Source organism: Hippopotamus amphibius, chromosome 4, assembly GCF_030028045.1.
Source record: "Hippopotamus amphibius kiboko isolate mHipAmp2 chromosome 4, mHipAmp2.hap2, whole genome shotgun sequence".
NCBI lineage: Eukaryota > Metazoa > Chordata > Mammalia > Artiodactyla > Hippopotamidae > Hippopotamus > Hippopotamus amphibius.
This window is the reverse complement of record NC_080189.1, coordinates 23,344,419-23,356,692: the sequence shown is the minus strand read 5'-3', so window position 1 is coordinate 23,356,692 and position 12,274 is coordinate 23,344,419. Positions and strand designations below refer to the sequence as shown.

The following is a 12,274-nucleotide window of genomic DNA, read 5'->3' as shown; positions in this document are numbered from 1 at the left end:
ACCTTGCCTGAACGGAACAGTAGGATGCTGGGTGAGAGAGACCTCTAGTCTTCCCACCTTGAGGACTTAAATACAGTCAGTTAGCAGCTCCTGAATCTCAGAAACACTGGCCAGATTGTATAAATCCAGCTTAGAAAAACCAAATTCTTCAGAGGCAATGAGAGATGAGGATCTTTAAAATTTAAGAACGCAAGATTCAGGTGCCAAGTTCCATCATGTCTTGCTTCACTGAACAGAGTTAAGGCAAATTTAAGGCACAGCCTATTTCTATATTCAGAGAATGGATATCAAAGTTGTAAACTACATTTTTAGCATAAGTAAGTTCAAGTTTGATCAATAATTGCCAAACTGCACAAAGTGATATAGGCCAAGTATACTCTGATTTTCAAACTTCTAGAAAAAAGAACCTGACTTCACTACTACCTTTTAATTAAGGAAATACCTCTCTCCAAAGGTTTTTTTGTGTACTTTCCTGCCAGTAATTTTTAACTGTTTGATTTCTCAAAATTAGAAAAATATAAGCTAGGCACACACTAATAGAAAACAGACATATAGACTGAGATATATGAAAACAAATTAGTCTTTATGAGCCACCAATAGTCTTCCTGATATATCACTGTTGACATGTTATAAAACTCTTAGCTAAATCTCAAAGGAAAAGCCACATTAATTACTCACAGACAGATAGAATCTGGTATGTAATAACTATTCTAACCCAACAGCCAGTAGAAAAAGCAAAGCAAGTTATTCCCAGGAAGGTGAATGACTCAATATATGTCATCTGATAATCAAAGACAGCATTCAAGAGTGGCCCTTCTTTACTATCAGGAGAAATGGGCAGCAATCCAGATAATGAGACTAAAGAACACACTCAAAGGTCTACATTCTCTCCCTCTTCCACTCATAAAACAAACCTGTCTTAAAAGTATTTTTTGTTGTTTTTTTTAATCTCTAAGGATACAAGTGAATAGAAAGGTAAAATGCAGAAGTTTTTTTTTTTCTTATTATCATCAAGATGGTGGCTCTGTTAAAATGAGTGAATTCGTTGGTAAAATCAACAGATGCCAGTAACATCAAAATTGTATTGTCAAAATCAGTAATTCTGTGATCAAATATTATGTTCTACATTTTAATTTACTTACTTAAATATACTCTAAAGCAACATTAAGATCAGCCACCAAATTAAGATAAACAGTTAAAACTCTTGTCAGAAAATGCCACACGCATTTAAAATGCATTTCCCCCCTGTGTTCACCCATTTCAATGTAAATATAATTTGTAATAAAGATGCAAAATGTCCAAGAAATCATCGTGAGATGATCTCATTGTAGGAGCCTTAGTTTGGATTAGTGATCTGACCAAGTACCAATTCCCAATTGTGGGACCTTGAAGGTGAGCATTTGTTAATGAAAAAAAGCCAACCCAGTTTCTTTCCTTTGGAGTGAAACAAAAAGTCTGATCTAGTTTCAAGCTTTGTTGCCAAGGAGACTTACTAATTTATATACAGATTTAAACAGATCAGCAAAAGGGTATTAAACATTCAGCAATCTATAAAACCATAAAACAATATACCTAACTATATTACACCTGGTGATGTCTTATGAACACAATTCTAATTAAATCAACGTTCTACAGAAAGACACTATAATGGAAATGTTTACGCAAATTTTTGAATTAATCAACCTTTCCAAACTGTCTACACAATAGAAAGTCAACTGATTAAAAAGTAATATTCAGATGACCAAAAGTTATCCTGGATCATTTGAACAAAACAACTATATTCACTAAACTGAGTAGTAACCCAATTGCTTCTGAAGTAACATGAACCAGGCACACACTGTATCTAATTTTCTATTTATATTACATCAACTAAGGTTTTATAATCCAAGAAACCTTGAAAAGTGTGCATGATAAAAACATAATACATGAAAAAAAGAAACATTTTGCCTAATACTAAAAAGAAAATGCATAATTTACAACATTAATAACAATTTCACATGTAGGGAATATTTCTTACTTTGATACATAACGCCTCCTTAAAAGTGGTTTAAAAGTTAGAAACTACGAAGTTGAACAAAAGACGTAAAGATTCCATTCCCTATCAATTAAATAATCCTTAAATATGGTTCCTCCAAGTGCTACAGCCCAGGTACCTTTTGTGAGCCCAAAGACAGACCCACCAGCCATGCCTGTCCTCATGATGATGACAAAGTCCAGCCAAGTCTCTCCACTCCACATGGATTTCCTACTCCTCCCTGACTTCTCTGCAGAGCCAGGTCAAAAGATCAGTAGCACCTATTCAAACTATCTACCCAATGCCCTAGACACCTAAAAATCAGGGGAAGGCGGAAAGGATCCTCCATCCTTCACGTGCAGGTAACTGCCCCGTGGGGCTTTCTACCACCTGGCTCTTGAGGATTTGGGTTCTGCCAGGAATGGGCAGGTGCCACCATGAGCACCAGTCTGCAAACAACCAGCCACCTCTCCCAAGCATCTGATGAAGTACAGAGAAGAAACTATAATAACCTTAGCACCCCCATAAAAGTATAACAATTCTTCTCATACCCCACCTGAGAATCACTAAGGTAACAACAGCCTCTCAAAAGTACACAGTGACTTCTCTGTGTTTTCAAAGATTTTCACATTGCGCTTAAATTACACTGTGGCAATCTGGAAATAATACACTCCAGTATACATGCTCAGAGCACCATCCTCGTGTTTGAGGACTGAACCAAAGTCTACACACCAAATAAACTGTCATTGACTACAACATGAAACAGGTTGTCTATTTTCTTGTTACCCAAGCTAAAAATTCCAGCTGTCAGTAATAAGATGTTAACTTTTTAAGCAATATGCATGTAGACTCCTATACATAAATTCAAATGTTTGTAATTTATAAGAATATGATAGTAACAACTATTACAAAACAGTGTCTTAATTTTTCATTATGGCAATGTCTAATAATTAACTTATCAAATAACTTACACAGGATGTCAAAAAGTAAAAAAGCAAAACAAAAAGCCTCACCATTTTGTTAAATATTAACTTTAAAAAAAGATTCCAGGAAAACATATTAAGAGATGCCCTCTTAGTATTTGTTTCCAGTTCTGCCACTGAGTTGCTGTTGGTTCCTTTTACCTGAGTTTAGTCCACATGAGAATTGAAGATACTATTCAGACCTTAACAGAGCCCTATGTAAATATTTGTAAACTGCTGTAAATGCAAATGGAGGTGCTAAGTAAAACTAATGTTCAAAAAATTCTTATTAATACTTGACAAAAAGCAAGAAAAGGGTACCATCAACAAAAAGTGTGCTTACCTTTTCACAAAAGTATTAGTCTTACTAGCAAATGCAAAAATAAAAGTGACCATAATTCTTGACGTACAATTTCGAAGGGCCACAAAACAAAAATATTTCACAATGAAAATTTAATCCACTAATTTTGAATAGGGGAAAGGGCAGAGCATCCACAAAACTAGCTTTGACAAAGTTAGGTTAGAAATTGGTGCTTAGCATCATATTATTTAATGGGATTCCTTTAAAACACAGAATTGAAACAGGAATTCAATGTCACAACCTAATTGTGTATGAAATAGAGACCATCATCAGTGAAAGTTAAATTCAAGCTACCTGTTAAAAAGTTAAACCTAAACCTATCACATGATCCAGTTAAAAAGTTAAACCTACACCTATCACATGATCCAGCTATTCCACTCCTATATATTTACCCAAAGGAAAAGAAAGCATATGTCCATAGCAGCTTTATTTATAACAGCCACAAATGGAAAATAACCCAAATGTCCACAGAGGTAAATGCATAAACTGTGGTACAGCCGTATGATGAAATAATACTCAGCAGTAAAAAAGAAAAGAACTATAACTACATGGTACAACATGGGTGAATCTAAAAATATGATGAAAGAATTCACACACAAAGAGTACACTGTATGATTCCATTTATATGAAATTCTAGAAAATGCAAAATAATCTACAGTGACAAAAATCAGATCAATTAGGCAGGGAGGGAAAGACTACCTAGGGGCAAGAGAAACTTAGAGAAAATGAATATGTTCACTATCTTGATTGTGGTGATAGGCTTCATGGGTGATACTTATGTCAAAACTTACCAAATTTACCACTTTAAATATGGACAGTTATTTTATGTCCATTATACCTCAATAAAAGGCAAAAGCAAAAAAACAAGACAAAAACCAAAGAAAAACCAAAATCAAGTCACCAAAACTAATTCTATAGCTCTTGCCAGTCAGATCTATCTGCTCATAAATGTATTATGTTTAACCTACCAACTCACAGTAAGCACTTTGAGAAGTACAGAAGAATCCCTAACTTAAGAACCACTATTATCACACAAAAAATGAAAGTTTAAACAGAGGTCAGAACTCATCTTTCATCACTATGCCAGGCTGACTGCTTCAATGTTGAAATGACACCAACTAAAACACAACAGAACAAAGTGAGAACCCCCAGAGTGTGGGGCCCCAAGATTCTTAATTAAATAGTTTAATTCAAACATTTACCTTCTTTGATCTAGAATCCCATTTCTGGAAAACAGAAGTAATCCCAAAATGCAAGAAGAGCCTCATGCATAAGATCTTAATTTCAATCTTATTTACCACAGAAAAATGGCAAAGAATTAAATCAATGGCACAGGCATGGAATGGCATATTACATGAGCTATGTATTATATCTGATATTTTAAATGGGAAAAATAGTTGCAAAAATACTAAGCAAAAACAAGGCACATACAATATGATCAACAGGTTGACAATAATATATCCTGCATAATGTTAACATTTGAGGACAATGGTTCTTAAGCTGTGGTCCCTGGACAAACAGCATCAGCATCATCTGGGAACTTGTCAGAAATGCACATTCTTAGGCCCCACTCTATACCTGCTGAATTAGACAATTCCAGGGGTGGGACCCAACAACCCCTTTTAACAAACCCTCCAGGTAATTAAGATCACACTAAAGTTGCGAACCACCATTTAAAAGGATAGGATTATTGATGACTGTTTTCTTTCCCTTTTTGTAACCTATATTTTCTTCAATTATCTTACTACTTGTATAATCCAATTAAGTTTTTCATTAAAATATTTTATTAAAATGTACACTATAAGTCTACAGTTAAAAAAGCTATTACACTGTAAGCACTTCTGCAGGTCTGAATTGCATGCCTAAAATCCAATGATTCTTGGGACCATCAAATCTGGTAAGACTGAAATAAGATACTAAATTATATATATAATTATGTACACATATAATATATAGATATAACATGCAGGTCAAGGTGTTGGAGAAATTGCACAATACTAGAAAACCAACAAATCCAGGTGCTTCTAACACACACACACACAGTAAGGGATTTTTATGGGTCACATCTACAAAGATTGTTTTCCCCTAAAAGCTGAATTTTTAGGCTTGTGTGTAATTTACTAGAACTGCACTGCAGGAATCCGATGTTCTGAAGCTGTGAATGCTTACTCATGTAGGTTCCTGCCTAACCAAAATAAGCACCAGTATGTTATATTTGTCACCAAAATCTAGGCAGAGAAGACAAATTAGAACACTGGGAGTTACCAAAGCTTTAACCTTTAGCTTGAAGACCATAAAACTGTTCCACCTTCCATCTCATCATCTCACTAAAACAGAGACCACAGGAAAGAAAAGGCAAACCACAGGTTCCCAATTGACACTGGAGCTAGTTAAAAGATAACAGAATTGTCTACATTTTGAGCACAAATTAAAGAGCAACAAAGACTAATAACTTAAGGACAGAATAACTACTGATTAACAGCAAAATACCAAAGCTAAAGTCAAAGACAAATGGCTACACTTTTTAATGTTTGCTTTTGTTTCAGTTTTTAACATGGATTTTTTAAATAACAGAAGTACAGATCCCCATACAGCCCATCACATAAAATTCACTTTAAACTTTCTATTCCTTGAAGTCAATTCTGAAAGTATATACAAGTTATTCAAAAAAACAAGGCGATACATACAGTGCTCACCTGCTATAAACACAGTACCATAGTACGTACTTTGATTTTTTCAAAAATTGTTTAACTAGTTTCCTAAGCACACACCAAATTTTTCACTACTAAACTCCCAGCATCTAGCCCCAAGCCAGGCACAAAGAGGGTATGGAAACGTCTGAGGGGATGCACTTGTTACTGAAAGCTTCTGAAACCCTAAGGCAGACAACCAGTATTCTGTAAGATTCACTAACGCTGTTAATGAATTTAGTATAAGACACTGCCCTTTTCTGACCATTACCCTTAAAGCTTCTGTAGGGGAAGCTTATCTTTCTACCATACTTTTGAAACCCTGCAGGAGTCAGTTAAATACATTTAAATTGGTAGCTATCCGGTTTTAAGTTACCACACCCCCGCTGAAAAAAGGACTCTGAAAATTCTTGGTATTATAAAAATAAGTTCCAAAATCTCACACTGGTAACAAATACAGTGTATGCCAAGTCCCCATTATTAACAGATCCACTTTTCTGATTTAACCTTGAACATTTCTTGTACTCTAAACAGGTCAGGTTTTCCTCTCCTCTTTTTACCCCTTGAAAATACACTTACTCCTGAAACACCACTCACAAGCCCTCCCCAGCCCCTACTTCTTTTGTATATAAACACACTCTGGTCACACACTCCATCAGCTGTTTGGTAGCTCCGCCCCTCCTCCTTTTCCGGGTAGTAACAGAGCAGCCAATGAGCGGTGAGGAGCTGTGCCTGCGGCCTTTTGCCTGCAAACGCTTTTCCAAAACAAGCAGCTCCAGCCTTCAGCTGGGGCCACTGGTTCACAGATAAAAGGATCACCAGGCTGTGCAACAGGGTGAGACGAGTAACCCCCACCAACAAGGAAACCCGTGTAATCTGAGCTGTTTTTTCCTCCACCCAGGAGAACTTAAACCGATATTCCTTTAGGGCAAATCACGCTTTAAGGTCACCAGAGTCCCAGTTCTCAGACAATCTAAATAATCACCCGGGTTCGAGATGGAAACCTCAAAGCTTGCCAGTCTGGGAACAGCACAGTTATCACCAATCCACCTCACTTTGCAAGCAAATGGCAACACTATTCAACCACCACTCCACAGGATTCGGGCTCACTGCAAGTTTTTTGATGGGGACACATTCCTACAGGGCCCAAGTCATGTACATCAGTTTCTAGGCTCCTGGAGAGGTTTGCACAACCCTCAGCAAAGGATCAGAAGAGAAACAATGAATGAGTCAGAGTTTCAGAACATAATCGCCCAGCAGATTATTAAGTGCATCGTGCAAAACACTCACTCCCTCCATAACTTGGAAGTCAGCTCTCCTCCTACCAACCCGTCACAAAAGAAATATCACCGACTCCGAACAACAACCAGATACGGTGTCTCCAAAAGAACCTAAGGAGGTGGTGGAAGGCAGTGGCCAATTAGTTACACATCCTCTTCTCTCCCTACCCCCCACATCACTACTTTCCTACTATACAGGTTCCCTGCCAGGCTGTAAATCGTGGTGGCATAATTACACTCAGGAGACATCCAAAAATGGGCTGAAACAGGAGATTGCAATGAAACCAGCTATCTGCCTCTACACCAAAGAAATCAAGGGGCACTGAGGGGCAAAAAGCAAGTACATTCCTTCAGATCTTTCCTACTTCCTCTACACCATCTTTCATTTTCAACCTTCGGCCCTTTCACACAATTGTATTCATTTCAGTAGTGTGTTGCTTAAATTTTGTGGTAAATGTACCTTGCTCAAAAATTGTTATCTCCGTTTGGGCCTACTAATGTGAATTCAACAGAGAAAGGAGGCCACAAAATTTCTCACCCCCACAGCACACATGCACACACAAAAGGAAATATAAAAAATTTAACTTAGCCCAGAAAATAAACACGAAACAAAGATAACCTCTGGCTTTTAAATCCTGAGACTGTTGTCCTCCTATCTCAGACGTCTACGATTTTAAAGCGCCTCTGCTTTCTTTTGTCAGGAAGGAGGAAGGTGGGGAAAGAACAGAAGGCCAATGCATCTATGCCTTTCTTCATCTTTCACTAAAAATAAGCTATGAAATAAGCCACTTAGGGAAAGAAAAAAAAGAAAGACACCCTGCTGTTCTTTGTCTGTTTTCCTCTCCCTCTCCACGCCCCCCCCCCAACACCCTGACTCCTAAATACGGTAATCATTCTAGATGCCACAACTACTAAATGAACAAAAGGCACTGTATGGAAAAGGCATCAGGTCAAGTTAGGCCTCACCCTTTATCCTCAGTCTTCTAAAAAATATGTAAGTATATAATTTGAGAATCTGACATTGATCAAAGACAGCTGGAATTCTCTCTCCCACCCCCATCCCAATTAAACATTAGGTAGAAATTTGCATTAGGTGTGACAGTCTCAAGTCAAGATAAAAATAACTCAGATTCTGCCACCATGTCATTTCCTAGTTTCTAAACAAAAATAAAACCCGATACTGCTTTGTGTAAAATGTACACACAGCCATAGTTACAAGTTTTCCTGCCACCTTATGAAAAGCCAACATTACTGGTATCATTCACACATTTACAAAATTCAATCACGGCCACAAACAGCTCATAACGAGTCAATTTCACTTGTGCCTAGACATATATTTGGTACATAATACATATTTTATTACTTGCTCCTCTAATCCCCACTCCCACCTCCCCAAAATTCTAAACTTCAAATCTAAAACTTAGAAGTTTATCTACTGTTCCTAATTTCTAATCAAGTTTTCTTGAGTGAGGAGAAAAACACCTTATTCCTGAGACGATTATGGGGGAGGGGGGGAATCACTTGCCCAGGCAACTTCCCTCCCATCCCCCACTTCCAAACCAAATGTAAAAACTACTTTTTAAAAACTTCAGCGAATTCCATAAGTGAGTATTTTAACAATAATCACTGATCTCTACAAACAGGTAAAACATCCAATCAAAAACAGTAACAACAAAAGGAATAAAGAAGGAATTCACCTGAAGAATCTAGCCAAACAACTTGAGTTATATAAACAAAACCTTGCAACAGGGGGAAATGGTGGGGGGATGGGGGTGAGGGAGAAACTGAAGCAGGAGACAGGACTTTTTAACTGCGTTTCACACACTACCACTCCCCAACCCCCGGTTCCCCCTCTCCCCAGGGATTAGTTGTTCAGAACACTGGGCTCATTTCCTCTCTCCCCCCACTCTCTAAATTACCCCTCAAAAAATGTCTCGATTTGTCACAGGAACCTTCGCGAATTTCTCTAGCTGGTCATGAAATAATCAGTCTGGACTCCAACCAAAACCACTGCCTGAAGGGCTCTTATCAGTTATAGCTTTCCCACTGCTACCTTCAAAGCACATAAAGTTGGGGAAAGGGGGAGGAGAAAAATTAAGGGTGTCACTTGGCAAGATCGGGGCAATTACTCCCAAAGAACCTTATTCTCATACAGTTTGCTTAAGTGGCTAGTACAAGGGCTATTTGGTCAAGGAGATCCTCTTTCTCTCCTTCCCCCTCAGCTGTCATAGCCACAACATGGAGGGTGGCTTGCTGGAGGAACTGGGGGTCCTCACCACACACAACTATGGGTGGGATAGGCTTTGTCGGTAGGAAGAAAAACAGTGGGGTTCTTTTCAGGACCAGAAAGCTTAATAGGGGTCTCTGGTTTAAAACACTCAGAGCTCTTTATTACAAGAGGGGGCAATGAGCAGACGACTCTCTTCCTAATATAGAAAGGAATTAGGGATAAAGGAGGTCACTTGAGTTACCCCAGTTCAAGAAGCATTGTGAGTGGAGGGAATGGAGGCATCTCAAGAAAACGAGAAAGGCTTCGCTCTTGGGAATTTCTATCTCGAGTCCCTAAATCCAGAGCGAGCAAACGGGAAAAAGGTGGTGGGCTCGGTGAAGAGCAGTGGCTGGTCCTGAAAAAAAAAAAAAAAAAAAGCCCACTTGGGAGTCCAAACGTCGTGGAGAAAAGTCACGGGTACTGGGGGTGCGGAAAGAGCGTGGAACAACGCACATTTCGGGGTGCTGCAGATAAAGGGGGAGCTGAGAAGGCTCTCGGCTCCAGGGAGGTGCCAAGGAGCCTCCGTAGGCACGGAGGGAGGGAGAGGAGGGAGGGAGCCTCGGACAGTGGCCTGGAGTGCCCCTGGGCCCGTGCTTAGGTTTCACGCGGTGCCCCGAGCACCCCCACATCGCCTCCCACGTACAGCCCGAATTCCCCCTCCGCGAAGGATACAGCTTGACCACGTCCGTGTCCATCCGCCTCTTTCCCGGACTAGGAGATGACATGGTGTCGCCGCTGCCTCCCCGTCGCCTGCGCCGCCGCCGCCTCTCTCCCTTCCGCGGCCCGTCTGTCACGGGCCCCAGGCCCCGGCTCTGAGGAGCCCGCGGCCGCGCCGGCTCCTCGGTGGAGCTGGCAACACCCCCGCGGTCCTGTCCGGTCCCGTCAGCCGCCGCCGCCGCCCCCCGCACGGGGGAACACCGGGCACTGTCCGGCCGAGTGGGGGTGGGGACCCCGCGGCGCCCGGCTCGGGCTGCCCCTCTCCGGCTGTGGGTCTCCGCGGCCCGGACCCGGCGCTCCTCTGCGCCGCACGACGCTCCCTCCTGCCTGCTGTAGCTCGCTCGCCCGCTCACCCTCTCGCCGGCTCCCTAGCAGCCTCCACGACAAGCGGACGACTCCAGCTCAGTCGGCCTTTCTACCCCAGCCTCGCTCTGGGCGCCGTGACGTCACCTCTGTGACGTCATCGGAGGGGGCGGGCCCAGCTGGCGAAAGGGATGGGCCGCCGCCGCGGCGTGAGGTTTCTCGAGGGATTCTGGGAGTTGTAGTTCCTCTTTCTCCTGCCCGCCCAGGTCTCTGCCCCCTCCCCCAACTCCCCCACACACTTAATCGCTCAACTGCCAGTGTCGTTATCATCATCATAAACGATAATGGTTAAATAATTGCAGTATTATTATATTCATGTGTTTTAGGGTAATGAACCTCCTTCCCACATACACTGTTTAAAAGTCTGTTTATTTGGTTTGAGGAAGCCAAGGTGGCGATTAACCCAGACAGGCACCAAAATCTAGAAATTCCTACACCAGCAGGTTCCCTGCACTCTGCTCTCTCCTCGAATGGAGAGAATGTGTTTGCATCGATTATAGACTATAGCAAGGCTTCCCCAGAGCTTGCAAATCAGGGTTTATTATCTTCCATGTGTATAGGGTCCACCTTTTCAAAGATTAGAATTGAGGCAGCAAGGTGGCTAAGCCGGAAATAATTCAGTACTAACATCCTTATTCTACACAGTATGAGGTGATTTCACAAAATAAATGAGTGAAAGAAGCAGAAACACCCCAAATATGCTGTTGTTCAGGACAAAGTTTGTTCTGCCTTCCAAACTCCTATATCAACCCTATAGACGTCATCATTCATTCAGTAAATATTTATCAAGCACCTACTGTGTGATAATCGCCCTACTGGATGTGAGGATATGGTGAACTAAGAAAGACTTTAAATTTACACAGCCTTCCCAATGTGGTCCAGATGTAGAGTGTCAGTATCACCAGGGAACTTGTTAAAAATGCACACTAGAGCTTCACCTCAGAACTACTGAATTAGATTTTGCAGTTTAACAAGATCCCCAGGTGATTCCTTTGTGCAGTAAAGTTTGAGAGACACTGCTCTACAAGGCACTCCAAAAGCAGTGATATGGAACCCAGGAGTCAATCAGGCAAAGGGGGCAGGAAAAAGTGTTCTAGGCAGCTCCTGTGTTTATTTATATCACATTTTCACTGCCACCTATTTTCAAAATTATCTATTCCCTCGTTCCCATGAATACACTTGTATTTTGTCAAACTGCTGTGAGTTGGGTCCTCTTATGTAACCTCCTATACACAAGCACACACACACATGCCCGCACACATGAACCTGGGGCAGCAGCAATTGGCTTAAATTGAACGTTGTTTGCTCCTATCATTCCATCCCTCAAAAGACCAGCTAGTGTGTGTGTGTGTGTGTGTGTGTGTGTGTGTTAAGTATACATAACACAAAATTTGCCATTTTTAACCATTTTAAGGTGTACAGTTCGGTGGTATTAAATACATTCACAATGTTCTGCAACCATCACTACTATCCATTTCCAGAACTTTTTCATCATCCCAAACAGAAATTCAGTACCCATTAAACAATAATTTCTTACTCATTTCTCACTCTCCGCAGCCCCTGATAACCTCTATTCTTTCTGAAAAATACTGGCTATTTTAACAGCTTCTAAAGGAGT

General features: G+C 40.7%; 1 protein-coding gene across 1 annotated transcript in view; it reads right to left on the bottom strand.

Annotated features, from left to right (window-relative positions):
* Window positions 1–10,729, bottom strand: part of UBE2H (ubiquitin conjugating enzyme E2 H) — a 96,363-nt gene extending 85,634 nt beyond the window's left edge. Inside the window, exon 1 of the mRNA XM_057730598.1 lies at window positions 10,249–10,729. Within this exon, the coding sequence (XP_057586581.1) occupies window positions 10,249–10,301 (53 nt within the window). The 5' untranslated portion in view covers window positions 10,302–10,729. The remainder of the gene's footprint in view (window positions 1–10,248) is intronic.
* Window positions 10,730–12,274: the final 1,545 nt, after the last annotated feature.